Source organism: Stenella coeruleoalba, assembly GCF_951394435.1.
Source record: "Stenella coeruleoalba genome assembly, chromosome: 11".
Taxonomy (NCBI): Eukaryota; Metazoa; Chordata; class Mammalia; order Artiodactyla; family Delphinidae; genus Stenella; species Stenella coeruleoalba.
The window spans coordinates 61896782-61913905 of record NC_137157.1 but is presented as its reverse complement, the minus strand read 5'-3'; the positions used below and the strand labels follow the sequence as shown (position 1 = coordinate 61913905).

The window sequence follows — 17124 nt, the reverse complement described above, 5'->3', positions numbered from 1 at the left end:
ATTCCACAAAGATGTACTACTGTTACTCAAATGGCACATCTTTTTTTTTTTTTAATTTTATTGGAGTATAGTTGATTTACAATGTTGTATTAGTTTCAGGTATACAGCAAAGTGAATCAGTTATACATATACATATATCCACTCTTTTTAAGATTCTTTTCCCATATAGGCCATTACAGAATACTGAGTAGAGTTCCCTGTGCTATACAGTATGTCCTTATTAGTTATCTGTTTTTTACACAGTAGTGTGTATATGTCAATCCCAGTCTCCCAATTTATCCTTCCCCCAGCTTACCCCCTGGTAACCGTAAAGTTTGTTTTCTACATTTGTAACTCTATTTCTGTTTTGTAGATAAGTTCATTTGTCGAATAGCACATCTTGATTAGTAAATCTTAATTCCTCAGAGGCCCTCACAACTAAGAGGACAAGTAAGTTTTGACCAGACTGGAAGTGATGTTTCTTTTTTTTTAAATTGAAATATAATTGACATGAACATTATATTAGTTTTAGGTATACAACATAATGATATATGTATACAGTTGACCCTTGAACAACGCAGGTATTAGGAGCACCGTCTCCCCCTCCACAGTCAAAAATCCGGGTATAACTTGACAGTCAGCCCTTTGTATCTGCATCCTTGGATTCAATGAACTGCAAACCATGTAGTACGGTAGTACATATTTAGTGGGAAAAAAAATCTATGTATAAATGAACCCATGCAGTTCAAACCTGTGTTGTTCAAGGGTCAACTGTGTATCGCAAAATAATTGTATTTTTCTTTTAAGAGTAAAAAGTACTGATTGAAATTGTCACCAAAAGAAATCCTTTTACCTCTGTGAGTATAGTTGTCTCATAGGAAGGTTGATATTTCTCCTTCTCATGAGGCGTTCGTTTCTCCATTTTCTCCCTATCTGTTTTTTGTTTTCTGTCTGCACCTTTGGGCTAAAATGAGAAATATTTTGTTTCAAACTCACATACTCACCCTTCGACTCAACAATATTACTTCTACGAACTTAAAATAGTCACATGTGAAACAAAAAGGTATGTACAATGAGGTAAAGACAAGATCCATCATTACATCTAAGTCTGAAAATAGGATATTTAAATGTGTGATGGAGTTGAAAAAGAATGAGAGATCTATAGCTACAGACGTGGAAACATCTCTAAAGCACATAGTTAACTGAAAAAAACAAGCTTCAAAACAATTCATAAAATCCCATTTATGTTTCAAAGAAAAGAAAATATGTGTATATCTAGGTACCTGTGTATATAAGAGCACAGAAGGGAACTAGAAAGATACATATGAAATTATTGACAGTGGTCACCTCTGGGGAGAGGTTGGGGAGTCAGGGTAAGAGTGGTAAAGGGGGACTTCAGTGTCGTGCTCTGAATACTGCTGTATTAATGAATCTTTCGCAATGAGAAGGTATCTATCCATATGATATCCATATGATCCCTTTTCCAAGTTCCCCTTCTCCCATGACCATCCCTATTTAAATTTCTTTACCGGGCATATCAGTAATTATTTCAATAACTCTAATTTAGGCTGAGCTTTCATAGTTTTTGAAGATGGGACAAGCTGACGTTCTCACTTGGTGACTAATGTTGCAAATGAAGGACGAGAGGGAAAGTTCCAAGGGCCAGCACAGCGCCCAGGAGTACCTTGAAGACTTTGATCTGGCAGCTGGCTGAGTGTAAGTGCTCAGTATATTCCCCGTTCTCATTCTCCTTGAAGGTATCGATTTGTACTCGAAATGGCACTCCCTTCTCTCCACCATGTTTCCTCATAGTGAACTCTGTGCTAATACAATGCACCTGAAAAGAATGCAACATCCAGCCAGGTTTCAGTACTGTTAGCTAGCCAAACCAGTCAGCAACATTTTTGGGGCAACTACTAACAGCAGAACCTTTAAACACCTACAAAGAAACTTTTCCTCTCTTTTTGATCATGAAGAATTCACACTCTCATGAGGAAATGAGGAAAACTTAAACGATTTACAAATGCAAACAAAGTAAATGTACAGATCTAATGTTAACAAAAAGCTACTGTGAGGCATTCATTAATCGTTTCAGAAAAGACAGAGCTAACATAAAAGAGAAATGGTTTCTGTTAGTAAAACTTTCCTGAACTTTAAGGTAGATTTTAGAAAGCACAGGCACCATCCATGCTGGGAACACAGTAAATATGAAAGCTCACAAGCAATAGGAAGAAAAAGGTTTGCTAGGCTACTGCATAAAGTCCAAGATCTTGGTAATCTTAATAGTGGAATCTTGGTTGACCAAATACTAGCTTGGGTAAGTTATTTTCTCTAAGCCTCAAGGACTATTCTTACAACACAGGATTATTTTTGAAAGTCTTAAGTAAAATCATGTATAAAAAGTATTTACTTAACACGGTGACTACCTGATGAGAAGTGCTCAAACTATTGGTTATCATACAAATAAACTCTAACAAATAAGACTTTTCAAGCAATCTACCCAAAGGACATAATCAGATATGCAAATCAAATTCTAAGTATAAAGATGTTCAAAATAACTTCTTGGATAATAGTGAAAAATTAGAACATTCTCAAAGCTAAATAATTGTTAGGTAAGTACAGCCAAAGAATAAAATATTATGCAACCACTAGCAAGTATTTTTGAGAGAAACAAATAAATAAATTGGGGAAATTAGAAGAGCGATTCAGAAACTCCTCATTGCCTTCAGGCACATGTTGAGTAAGTCTGCACTTGTTGAGAGATTCAACCCTGTAAAGATTTCAAATTCAACATGTTTTATCCTTTAAGAACCAAACTGGTAGTAAGAGATCCTCTTCAAAACTGGAGCCCTATCTGCAGTGTCTTACCTGAATGAACACAGATGTCCTCTTTGCAGGGTCCCACAGGAACTCCACTGTATTTAGTTGGTTTGGATTAGCCCTAGGATCGATTATACCCACAGACATTGGGATATCTGAGAAACAAATGGTTATCATTGAACAATTCTGAGTGCTACTGGGTTTAAATAAGAAAGCACCGATTCTTATATTATTGGTCCCTAATTACCAAGATTTTTGTGTATCATACCTTAAACCTTTTTTTTGCCAATAAAAAGAGTTTGACTTGACCTAAAATTGACCTAAATACTTTCCTTTTGAGTATCTTTTTTCCATTTAAAAAAGTTTTTACAATAAGACAATTTAAAAGTAGTTTCCTTTTAATGTGCCAAAATTCTATTTAAAGATAGATTTAGTCTACACACTGGCTCTAGTGTCATGAAAAATTTAATTTACAATCTGCTTCACTTACAGTTTTAAGGTTAGTATTACTGCTAGAAGTAAACTAAGAGGATTGTCATAGAAGGATAAAGCAGAGTGTCTGAATAAAGGCAGAAAGTGTTGTTATCACAAATATTAAGTGGGGAAAATTTAACGTAACAATTGATGCTGACTTATGAAGTCATCAAAGAATCCTATAACAGAGTGAGACATCTTATTCTCAGGAGGGAAGAAAAATGAATGGGCTTTAGAACTTTGCTTTCCAGTCCATATGGCATATATTTAAATATCATTCCCTGACTTCTATTAATATTCAAACTGGGGGATAAGGCCAGGCTGATATTTATTATCATAACTATGCTATAAGTTTTCTACTGTTTTAGTATCAATGATTCAAACAAGAAAGCATTAAGTGGGTTCCACTCCACAGCATTAGCTACATTGGATTTATCCTAAAGCCAGTTTATCAAATATATATCAAGATATCTGTAGGAGAACCAGTGTTTTCTCAGATAAAAATAGTAGTACTTAGATTTCTTTAACAACTATGCTTACCAATAGGAGATGACAACCAATAAGAGATCAAAGACACAGATGCCAGAATTAAAAGTACATTCACGAAGAGAGGCTGCATGTGTGTTTGTAAAGATCCTTCCCTTTAGGATTTAAGAAAAAAAAACTCTTTTTTGTTTCATTCACTAGTTTGTTGTATTTTTTAGATTCCACATATAAGTGATATCATACAGCATTTGTCTTTCCCTATCTGACTTATTTCACTTAGCATAATGACATCCATGTCGCTGCAAATGGTAAAATTTCGTTTTTTTTATGGCTAATATTCCATTGTGTGTATATGTGTGTATAAATATATATATGTATGTAAGTGTGTGTGTATGTGTATATATATATCTCACATCTTTTTTATACATTTATCTGTTGATGGACACTTAGGTTGCTTCCATATCTTGGCAACTGTAAATAATGCTGCTATGAACACTGGGGTGCATGTATCTTTTTTGTTGCGGTACGCGGGCCTCTCACTATTGTGGCCTCTTCCATTGCGGAGCACAGGCTCCGGACGCACAGGCTCAGCGGCCATGGCTCACAGGCCCAGCCACTCCGCGGCATGTGGGATCTTCCTGGACTGGGGCACGAACCCGTATCCCCTGCATTAGCAGGCGGACTTTCAACCACTGCGCCACCAGGGAAGCCCCTGCATGTATCTTTTTGAATTGTTTTTGTTTCTTTTGGATATATACCCAGGAGTGGAATTGCTGGGTCATATGGTAGTTCTATTTTTAGTTTTTTGAGAAACCTCCATACTGTTTTCCATAGTGGCCGTACCAACTTACATTCCCACAACAGTGCACAAGGGTTCCCAAAAAGAAGGAAGTTGTGGCACATGCTACTATATGTATGAATCTTGAGGATTATGGTAACTGAAATAACCCAATCACAAAAAAGACAAACACTGAATGATTTCACTTATCTGAGGCACCTACAGTAGTCACATTGATACAGACAAAAAGTAGAATGGTGGTTACCAGGGACTGGGGAGCGGAGGGAATGGGAAGTTATTGTTTCATGGGTACAGAGTTTCAGTTTTGCAAGATGAAAAAAGTTCTAGAGATGGATGGTAGTGACGGTTGCACAACAATGTGAATGTACTTAATGCAACTGAAATGTACACTTAAAAATGGTTAAGGGGGCTTTCCTGGTGGCGCAGTGGTTGAGAGTCCGCCTGCCGATGCAGGGGACACAGGTTCGTGCCCCAGTCCGGGAAGATCCCCCATGCCGCGGAGCGGCTGGGCCCGTGAGCCATGGCCGCTGAGCCTGCGCGTCCGGAGCCTGTGCTCCGCAAGGGGAGAGGCCACAACAGTGAGAGGCCCGCGTACCGCAAAAAAAAAAAAAAAAAAGGTTAAAATGGTAAATTTTATGTTATGTATATTTTACCACAACTAAATTTAAAAAACAAAAACTCACCCTCAAGTTATGGATGCAACTGTTACAGAACTAAAGTGTCTACACTTTCAACTTCAGTTTTGGAATCATTATATCAGTAATTTCTTATGCTTAATCAATAACCACTTCTAGGTTCACGTTAATTGAGCCCCTGAAGCATTTTGAATCAAAGTAAACATCAAGGAAAGAAAACCAATTCTCAGACCATAGTTATAGGCATTTCCTGGGCAACAGATTCTCTTAACTTACCTATGTCAAGAATTCTATCTCCAGGTCGGTTCCACCTCCAGCCCTCCAGCTGCTGATGTTCAGTGTATTGTAGCCGTCTGTCATGGAACACGACACGGAATATACTCTAAAAGGAAGCAACAAAATCAAATGTTAACAGGATCCCTTAAAAATCAGTGCTGACAAAGGAAAACTAGCAGGAGTCACCCCCAGTTGGTTTCCAGACACAACTTAAAATTATTTTTCTTGAGACCTGTTTTACTCTAAAACCCATACCATACTGTATTTCAAGGCAAACTTTATAATTGCTCAAATATAATCTATATTATAGTTAACTAGTACCATATTTAAAACTTGGCTTAAACATCAGCCCTGATTGGTAACTAGGCATAAAGGACTCCACTGGAAGCATTTCTACACGCCTCTACTGTTACCGTGTGACATCTGGCTCAGCTCTTCAGATACATGTGAAAATCTCACCAAGTCCCCTGCTTGCTAACCCACCATACAACCTGTAAACACTGAGGGTAGGTAGGGGCTGTTTCCATCAACCTTCCTTTTGTGGAAGTGCCTATTAATATCCCTCTCATCATCTTCTACAGCAGCTGACCAAACTCCTCTGTCTCAATTATACTGTGAATTCATTACTGTCAGTCCAGATTAAGAAAACTGCTATTCATCAACAGTAGCTTCTGGTTTCTTTGCTACTAGACCACGTATCCAAAGAGACACTGGCACTTCTCTAAAGATCTCGAAGAGGTTACTTTATTCCACCCAAAAAGAACTTCAATGAGCCATGAGACTCTCCTGACATGGAGTGCTAAGCTTTCGTTTCTGCAGCTCTGAAAAATCCACGTGAATAGGTGGGCTCACTCTGACCCCAAAGAAGTAACACAACAGTTTACCACTCTGCTAGCAAACTGTAGCAGGTAAGAGATACCACCAAGCCCTTTATGAAAGAAAAAATATTAATCCAAAAAGGGTCAGTAAAAGGATATTATGGAGAGGAATGATTTACTTGTTTTCTTTTACCTTCACCAACTTGCCATTAATTTCTGGAAGTTCTCCAAGTTTCCTATTGTCTAGCATTCGGATTTCATAAGACTGGCCTAGAACAAAAAGTAACTACATATTATATTCATCATAAATTAACTTCCCAAGATTCAGAAAGAATGAAATTCAGTTGGTTGAATATACAAGAGTATATAACATTATTAGTATTAGTAACAACCATAATCCTTTACTGTATGCTAGGCACAGTGCTAAGTGTTTTCATAAATTATGTCATTTAATTGATACAATTCTCTAAGGTATTATCAATTCCAGTTTCACATATGAGGAAATTGAAACACAGAATTTAATCAACTTGTCCAAGGCCACACAACTGGTAAATAATAGAGCTGGATACAGTAATACTTCTCAGACGGTGACCACTGGGGATGTCCAGGGAACATGGATTAGAAAGAGGGAGACTGGAACTAAAAATGGACAGGTAGACAAAAGAAACCAGTAATATATATCAAATACGACACTGAGGCTTTGACTTTAACAGGTCACACTAGAAAGATGTACTTTTTACATATAAGTGTACCTAATTAAATATCATGAATCCAGCAGGTCTGCAATAATACTAATGAATAACACCATATCTAACCTTGATTGAGATATGTCAGGGTTTCATCATGGAGTTTCACTGCTGGAGAGGTGGCAGCACAAAGCACGTATTGAAAAGGGAGGATTTTATTCTCATTATCTGGAGGCAAACTTGACTCTTCTTGCTTAAAAATGGGCAATGCTAGGACATCACTGAAATAAAACAAACAAATGACTTACTTTAACGTCTGACAATGGTGTAAGAGCCGATTAATTAATGAAACCATTTAACTGCAATTCGCTTTGGAAAACCATAAACATGACACACCTTGGAGAAGTTTCTTCCTAACCATTCAGTTCAGATTACCTGCTGTAATATCCCTCTGACCACAACAATGTGGGCAATGACAGACATTCACTATTAAAACCACTTAAGTGTCCAAAGAGAGTGTTTCTAGGAATCATAGACAGGGACTCCTAAAAGGGCTCTGAAAATTGTATGCAGAGTTCCCAAATGTCAATTTAGGACACTCAGTAATGTATTTGTTCCCAGAAAGGTACCAACTGCAGAATCTTTATAACCACATCAGCTCATCTACTCTAAGGATTAAAACAATAACCAAAATTCCAAGAAACCACATGAAAAGCACAGATCAATGACCAGTATATATTTCAAGGTCAGTTTACATTCTGTGGAATACAACTAATATTGATATATCCCTACCAGCTATCTCCTCCAAGAAAAAGCTTCTTATACTTCTCAGTTTATCTAAACTTGCAAACCAAAGAGACACATCCAATGAATTCTAATATGTTGCTCATTTTTATGTGCTAAAGAGTACTGGACCAAGTTTGAAATCCTAGCTTTCAGTCTCTACAACCTTTGGGCAAATCTTGGGCAAGCTCTCTTGAGTCTTCATTCCTTCATCTATAAAATGGGAACCACATTTGCTGCAAAGAGTAAATATATGAGAAAATATTTCAGAAACAATAAGGGGCTAAAATGGATGGAAAAGATTAGAAATAATTTCCCCTCAGGGAGAGATATACCATGTTCTTGGACTGGAAGAATCAACATTGTGAAAATGACTATACTACCCAAAGCAATCTACAGATTCAATGCAATCCCTATCAAACTACCAATGGCATTTTTCACAGAACTAGAACAAAAAATTTCACAATTTGTACGGAAACACAAAAGACCCCGAATAGCCAAAGCAATCTTGTGAAAGAAAAATGGAGCTGGAGAAATCAGGCTCCCTGACTTCAGACTATACTACAAAGCTACAGTAATCAAGACAGTATGGTACTGGCACAAAAACAGAAATATAGATCAATGGAACAGGATAGAAAGCCCAGAGATAAACCCACACACATATGGTCACCTTATTATTATTATTTTTTTTTGCAGTACGTGGGCCTCTCACTGCTGTGGCCTCTCCCGTTGTGGAGCACAGGCTCTGGATGCGCAGGCTCAGCGGCCATGGCTCACGGACCCAGCCGCTCCACAGCATGTGGGATCTTCCCGGACTGGGGCACGAACCCGTGTCACCTGCATCGGCAGACGGACTATCAACCACTGCGCCACCAGAGAAGCCCTGGTCACCTTATTTTTGATAAAGGAGGCAAGAATATACAATGGAGAAAAAACAGCCTCTTCAATAAGTGGTGCTGGGAAAACTGGACACCTACATGTAAAAGAATGAAATTAGAACACTCCCTAACACCATACACAAAAATAAACTCAAAATGGATTAAAGGCCTAAACGTAAGGCCAGACACTATCAAACTCTTAGAGGAAAACATAGGCAGAACACTCTATGACAGAAATCACAGCAAGATCCTTTTTGACCCACCTTCTAGAGAAATGGAAATAAAAACAAAAACAACAAATGGGACCTAATGAAACTTAAAAGCTTTTGCACAGCAAAGGAAACCATAAACAAGACGAAAAGACAACCCTCAGAATGGGAGAAGATATTTGCAAATGAAGCAACTGACAAAGGATTAATCTCCCAAATTTACAAGCAGCTCATGCAGCTCAATATCAAAAAACCAAACAACCCAATCCAAAAATGAGCAGAAGACCTGAACAGACATTTCTCCAAAGAAGATATACAGATAGCCACTAAACACATGAAAGAATGCTCAACATCACTAATCATTAGAGAAATGCAAATCAAAACTACAATAAGGTATCACCTCACACCAGTCAGAATGGCCATCATCAAAAAATCTACAAACAGTAAATGCTGGAGAGGGTGTGAAGAAAAGGGAACCCTCTTGCACTGTTGGTGGGAAGGTAAACTGATACAGCCACTATGGAGAACAGTATGGAGGTTCCTTTAAAAACTAAAAATAGAACTACCATATGACCCAGCGGTCCCACTGCTGGGCATATACCCTGAGAAAACCATAATTCAAAAAGAGTCATGTACCACAATGTTCACTGCAGCTCTATTTACAGTGGCCAGGACATGGAAGCAACCTAAGTGTCCATCGACAGATGAATGGATAAATAAGATGTGGCATATATATACAATGGAATATTACTCAGCCATAAAAAGAAACAAAATTGAGATTTGTAGTGAGGTGGATGGACCTAGAGTCTATCATACAGAGTTAGGTAATTCAGAAAGAGAAAAACAAATACCGTATGCTAACACATATATATGGAATCTAAAAAAAAAAAAGGTTATGAAGAACCTAGGGGCAGGACAGGAATAAAGACGCAGATGTAGAGAATGGACTTGAGGACACGGGGAGGAGGAAGGGTAAGCTGGAACGAAGTGAGAGAGTGGCATGGACTTATATATACTACCAAATGTAAAATAGATAGCTAGTGGGAAGCAGCTGCATAGCACAGGGAGATCAGCTCGGTGCTTTGTGACCACCTAGAGGGGTGGGATAGGGAGGGTGGGAGGGAGACGCAAGAGGGAGGAGATATGGGGATGTATGTATATGTATAACTGATTCACTTTGTTATACAGCAGAAACTAACACACCATTGTAAAACAATTATACTGCAATAAAGATGTTAAAAAAAAAATTTTTTTTCCCCTCAGAAGTCCTAGCCATGGTTAGTGAGAAAGAATATTCTGGGCCTTGGAGACCAACTGTTGTGATCAGCATTCAGTCCAGATCAAACTTTAAAAGGATCTTAAGAGCTGTACCAAATTAAAGAGTATTTCAAATTATCTCAAGACATGCCATGAAATTCTCAAAATAAAATGTATTTTAATTTAAAAAATATGTACATATACTCACTAGAACAGTTAAAATGAAAAAGAATGACAACCCAAATATTGGCAAGGCTGTAGACTAACTAGGACTCTCATACTTTGCCAGTAGGAATGTAAAATGATACAACCACTTTAGAAAAAGGTTAGGCAGTCTCTTACAAGAGTAAACACGCATCTGCCCGTTGATCCAGCAATTCTACTCATATGTATTTATCCAAGAGAAATGAAAATATAAGACCAACCACAGACTTATACATGAATGTCCAGAGCATAAAAGCAAAAACTGGAAAGAACCCAAATGTTCATAATTAAGAAAATGGATTACAAACTACGGTATACTCATACAATGGAATACTACTCAGCAAAACAAGGAATGCAACAAAATGGATGAAGCTCACAGACATGATACTGAACAAAAGAAGCCAGAAAAAAAGAATATATCATGCATGATCCCATTTATGTGATGTTCTAAAACAGGCAAAATTAAAGAGAACAGTGGCTTGCTAGCAGGGCAGGGACTGACTTGGAAGGTATACAGGGAACTTCCTGGGGAGAGAAAAGTGTTCTATATTATGTTTAGATGTGTGTGGGTTACACGGTCGTAACTGTACAGCTGAAATTTGTGCATTTCAATCCATATAAATTTTACCTAAAAGAAAAAAATAAATTATTGACTGGAGGATGGGAAATGGTATAAATGATAAAAGAGTAGTAACATTGTAATTTTTAAAGCTGGGGGATAGGTACAAGAGGGTTCATTACACTGTTTTGTTTATATATGTTTGAAATTTTCTACAATGAAGTTTTTTTTTTAAATAGAAAAAATATGTATAGGCCACAGAGTACTTCCAGGTATAAAAGAAAGGCAACAGATACATAACATAAAAAACCAATTGAGATTCTAAAGGGTTAGAGGTCAGGGATCCAGTGATTCCTGTCAACATTCCCCACATTCAAAATGAAATACACTCAAACCTTTACCTGTAATTTAAATATTATGCTTATACTGTAAAACAAAGAGATCAAAATCAATTTTACTATCTAGAGATGGAAAGGCATTCCTTATATGCACCTATATCCCTCAGCAGTCTACATTATCCCCAAACATTAGATTATAAGGTTATTACATTCAGGCAAAAACAACAATTAATAGAAAAGTGACTGCAATCATATGAATCATATATATAAGATTATAAATTCTTACTGGAATATAAAACAAGCAGCAAATGTTCTCATTATTGACCTAAGAATACACATAGGTACAATAAAAATTTAATGGCATGAATGTTAAAAAAAAAAAAAAGGGAGGGCTAGAAAAAAAGAAATTTCTCTTTCTGCTGATGTCTAAATAGCAAAGACATGTTATGAGTTGAATCCAGTCAGCAGAGATATAAACCAGTGTTTATGAAACACAGGTTTCTTGTTGCTAAAAAGTATTTCAAAGGCAAGAAAAACAAAGGGTGCTTTTCCTCTTCCTTAGGCCTGAAGGTGTGTGTGTTTTGCTTACAGGGGTGGGGTTAAGAGTGGAGAAGGTGGGGAATCCTTTCTGTCCATATTAATTTGTCAGGCAAAACATACTATTGTTCCCTTGAGATTATACAAAACTGCAGAAGCACTGGGGTTTCTAAAAAAGTACTGTCCCAGTTCTTCCTCTTCTCAAAATCAGGAAGCTACCACTGTTCCCACAGCAAACAGTATAGAAAATAAAGCAAAACACTACAAAATTAAGAAACATGAGATTAGTCTTTAGGAGACTTTGTTGCCTTATCATCCTCAAATGCATCATAGCTGATAATTCCTTGAAAGATTAGTGGCTATTACCAGGAATCAAGGCAAACTGGATTTTGCAACATAGCAACAGCTGAAACATTATGAATGTAGGGGGTTTTTTTCTTCTCGAGTATCAGTGCCTAGTAAGGTTAATATATAACAACAGTTCCTAGTCTTCTCAATATAATATGGCATTACACCTAACCCCTCACGACTAAGCAAAGGACTGTCACTTGAGGCTGGAATTCTAAAATTGATTCTAAAAGCTACCCCTAAAATTACCTCAAAACAGCACAGCCAACCGAAATACACAAAACTGTGTTATCTCATGAGAGATTTTAAAATCTAAAATGCTCAAATATATTTGAATTACTCATGTTCCCACCACACTGTGTTGCTTTCACTCTGCTGCAGGAGCAAGAATACCACTCAGTTCCACATTCCCAGAGGTGGGGGCTAAAGGTCACTGGCAAACCCAGCTCTAGGCCCCTGTTTACACCAAAACTATAACAAAAAATTCAGCGAGAAACAATTTTAGAAATACAGAAGCCTGCTCCTTCTCAGACATAAATTGAGTACAGATTTGGAAAACCAACTCTAGTGGACTCTAAGTAGTTGCTACCCATGTATAATTCAGCATTTTATTATATTCTTTGATTGCCTCATATACTTATTCATTCCAATGAAACATGAGCTATTTAAAGGGAGTAACTTCTCTTTTGTGTGTTTAGTAAACACGTGTTGACATGATTTATATTTTTATTTTTTTCTCCAGAATATTCAGCCCTAATACATTTTTTAAAAATAACTTTATTTATTTATTTTTGGCTGCATTGGGTCTTCATTGCTGCACACAGGCTTTCTCTAGTTGCAGTGAGCGGGGGCTGCTCTTTGTTGCATGCGTGGACTTCTCATTGCAGTGGCTTCTCGTTGCGGAGCATGGGCTCTAGGCACACGGGCTCAGTAGTTGTGGCTCGCAGGCTCTAGAGCACAGGTTCAGTAGTTGTGGCGCACGGGCTTAGCTGCTCCACGGCATGTGGGATCTTCCCGGACCAGGGCTCAAAACCGTGCCCCCTGCATTGGCAGGCGGATTCCCAACCACTGCACCACCAGGGAAGTCCAGGCCTAATACATTTTGATCATTTTCGAATTTTCAACATCTCACAGTATCTCTGATCAAATATAAGGATATAGAAATCTTACCTGTTAAAGATAAGTATATGTTAAAAATGTGCACTGCTAAGCAGAAATCCACACCTGAGAGTAGAGGCCTAGCAGAAAGCATTTGAGTGGAAGTAACTGAGGAACAGAAACAGTATCAGGTATGATCTTTCCTGTATGTAACTGGGATTCCATGAAGAGCTGCTTCAGGGTCCTCTGAGGTATAAGTTACCCTGTGACATAAGACAGCCTCTTAATGGTCTCTACTAATGCACAGCTATGGTTTAACCTTCTCCCCCAGGCTTACCATTTCTTGAAACCCTCTTCTAGAGAGCCTGGAGTAAAGAGAGGGTGAGGTTTGATGAACTTTACCTTGAGTAAGAGGCAAACAGACAGATGTCCACAGCACCTAAGGAAATTAGAAACTAACTTGGGACAATAAGATGCCATGAACTTCTGGGCTTCCCTGATGGCGCAGCGGTTAAGAATCCGTCTGCCAATGCTGGGGACACGGGTTCGAGACCTGGTCTGGGAAGATCCCACGTGCCGCAGAGTAACTAAACCCGTGTGCCATGAGCCTGTGCTCTAGAGCCTGCAAGCCACAGCTACTGAAGCCTGCACACCTAGAGCCCGTGCTCTACAGCAAAGCCACAGCAATGAGAAGTAGCCCCACAATGAAGAGTAGCCCCTGCTCACTGCAACTAGAGAAAGCCCACGCGCAGCAACAAAGACCCAATTCAGCCAAAAATAAATAAATAAATTTATTTTTTAAAAAAATGCCATGAACTTCTAACTTCCCTATTTATAACACTTATTTAGACTCCATCACTATGAAAATAAAACATGAAATAAAACATGTCAATATCCCTATGTTAGTTACAGAATGAAAAGGCAAGAACTGAAAAGACTACACCCTACACTGGGGTCAGCTTCAAAAGAAAAAAACATCCAGTAAATAATTGGTAATAACACTTTTAAAGAGGAGAGGACAGCAGACTGATTTCCTTGGATTTGTGGGAAGGATGGAAGGGCGGATCAGGGAGGACACCTGGCCAGGAAAGATAGCCCTGCAAGTTTTAACATGAAGCCAGTGAGATGCCCTAACTACCGAGTAATGGTGAAATTAAACTGACTTTCTTGGTAGGAGCCCTCTGTCACAAAGTGGTAAAAGATTTTTGCTACCTGAACATCTGGTGAAAAATCTCATTCAACTAGAAAGCAGCATATATAGTAAAAAATTTGCCTTGCTAATTGTTCTATCACCCAGATGGCAGAATAAGTAGAATTATAATTCTGAACCTAAGTTTGACCAATCAACTTAGGTTCAGAAAGAGAAACTGATCAGAAAAGAGGAAGTGGTGAGAGCCTCAAAAGAAAGCAACCAAACCAGGTAGGCTGGAAGAAGAAGGAACACAGTGGGAGCAGGCTTCAAACAGTGAAGAAGACAGGACTCAAGCTCAAGGTCTGAGATGGGAAAAAGTTCTCAAAAAATGAAATCTGCCAATCCCACATTATCTGAGATAGAGGGAGAAAAGAAGGGAGGTATCTAAAGAGACTGGATGGAAAGGTCACCAATCAACTCAGACTTAGAAGGACATGCACAAGAAAACTAAATATATAAAAGGAAAGAAACCATTTTTTAGAAAGTGGCAACAATATATATAAGAAGCAAGCTTGAGCTGAAGCCCAGAATGTGCTGAGGCTTGCAAAACAGAGAAGGCACAGGTACAGTCTTTGATGTAAATGGCCTATTACTAATTAATATAAAGCAGAGACAGAAGAACATCTCAATTCCTGTTTTTTCTTCTATCTTTTCTGTAAAGAAAAACCATCTTGAGAATAGAAAAAGAACACCAAATATGGGATTAATAGATCATGATACATAAGACTATCAAAAAGTACCTGGAATGAAATTATATACCTGGATGAAATTATATACCAGGAGAATCAAAGAATGTGCAGATGAGATCCATTGGTGACACTCTGTGTCTAAACTCAGACAAATCTCATGATTCTGATAATGCCAAATATCATATTAGCTTTTTATGTCTGTAGTAGCAATTTTCAAAATGAAAAAAGAGTATATTCTTCCTACCTTATACCAGAGCGATCTGATATGAAGTCCAAGGCAAGACTGCAGAAAAGGTTATTCAAAGAATAGTTTATGAGTTATTTAGGCAGGGCACCAAGAATCACTGGAAGCCATAACCAAACTATCTCATTTTCCTTTTTGAATATGGTTTGACCAGGGAATGCTATAAGCATAAATATATCTGGATTTCAGCAATGCATAAACCGGTCTCTCTTGATATCCTTGTTGAAGGTGAAAAATATGAATTCTATAAGTTAAGTGGCTTTAAGATAACTACACAACTGCACCTAGAGTGCAGGTAAGTCTAGAAGAAGGTTTAGTGATACGCCACAGGACCCCAGAGAAACCTGTCCCCTGCAACATGTTTTAGAAATAAATGACTTCGATGAGGACACTAAAGAGGACGATGATCAAATATGCAAATGACAGGAATCTGGGACGGGAAAGCAATTTCATATATGATAGGATCAACTTTTAAAGTAATTCTAATTGGCTGGAATAGGAGGCTAAATCTAACAGGATAAAATGTAATAAGGATAAATATAAAGTCATGCACTTAGTACTAACAACAGCAACAACAAAATGGCCCAATATATGTGAGAAAGACCAGGACTTAAAAAAAAAAAATTATTTGTGAGACAAGCAATGTAACATGGCTGCCAAAAATGCTGATACCAGGTTTCATCAAAAGTGAAGTCTGAGGGGCTTTCCTGGTGGCGCAGTGGTTAAGAATCCGCCTGCCAATGCAGGGGACAGAGGTTCGAGCCCTGCTCCGGGAAGATGCCACATGCCGCGGAGCAACTAACCCCGTGCACCACGACTATGAGTCTGCGTTCTAGAGCCCGTGAGCCACAATTACTGAACCTGCATGACACAACTACTGAAGCCCATGCATCTAGAGCCCGTGCTCCACAAGAGAAGCCACCGCAATGAAAAGCCCACGCACCGCAACGAAGAGTAGCCCCCACTCACCACAACTAGAGAGAAGCCCATGCACAGCAACAAAGCCCAATGTAGCCAAACATAAATTAATTAATTAATTTAAATAAAAAAGTTATAGGGTTTCCCTGGTGGCGCAGTGGTTGAGAGTCCGCCTGCCGATGCAGGGGACACGGATTCGTGCCCAAGTCCGGGAAGATCCCACATGCCGCGGAGCAGCTAGGCCTGTGAGCCATGGCCGCTGAGCCTGCGCGTCCGGAGCCTGTGCTCCGCAACGAGAGAGGCCACAACAGTGAGAGGCCCGAGAGAGGCCACAACAGTGAGAGGCCCGCGTACCGCAAAAAAAAAAAAGTTATAGATAAGATCCCCTTACAGAGCACAGAGCATCACTATCATCTAAATTTCTATCTCTGCACAGCAACAAATCTTACTAAATCATTCTACAAACACCTAGTGTTTTCCTACATTCCAGTTCATTGTCCTTACAGTATTACTCATACGTGAGGAAGCATAAATGAATTATTTAAAAATAGTAAAGATTACGTAACCCAACAGGGCCTACTACGTTTATGGTAGGTGCTTTATACAACTCTACCCTGAGTAGCTTAACTCTACTCCCCTGGAACTTCAAACTTCAACTTCAAACCTGGAAAAGGGACTGTTCGGTATGACCTCCAAACACAAGGAAGCAGTAGATAAAACAACACATCTGGATTTTATGCTGATGATGTCCTTGAAAGAGATATTGGTCATCTGACAGTCTTTCTTTATGAATACTGTTTCTGGAACTTTTCCCCAGATCTCAATACTGGGCTTAATGTTCTTTAAACACTTTAAGAAATGCTTCTAGGTATAAACCATTCTTCAGCAGTTAGGAGA

General features: G+C 38.5%; 1 protein-coding gene across 3 annotated transcripts in view; it reads right to left on the bottom strand.

The window, feature by feature from the left end:
- The window catches only part of TFCP2 (transcription factor CP2), a 51160-nt gene that overhangs the window by 9016 nt on the left and 25020 nt on the right, over window positions 1-17124 (bottom strand). For all 3 annotated transcript variants that reach the window (XM_079938469.1, XM_079938470.1, XM_079938468.1), the window contains 6 exons: window positions 7103-7254; window positions 6481-6557; window positions 5470-5575; window positions 2848-2954; window positions 1664-1816; window positions 833-943 (listed from right to left, as the gene is read on the bottom strand). In XM_079938469.1, the coding sequence (XP_079794595.1) occupies window positions 833-943; window positions 1664-1816; window positions 2848-2954; window positions 5470-5575; window positions 6481-6557; window positions 7103-7254 (706 nt within the window). The remainder of the gene's footprint in view (window positions 1-832; window positions 944-1663; window positions 1817-2847; window positions 2955-5469; window positions 5576-6480; window positions 6558-7102; window positions 7255-17124) is intronic.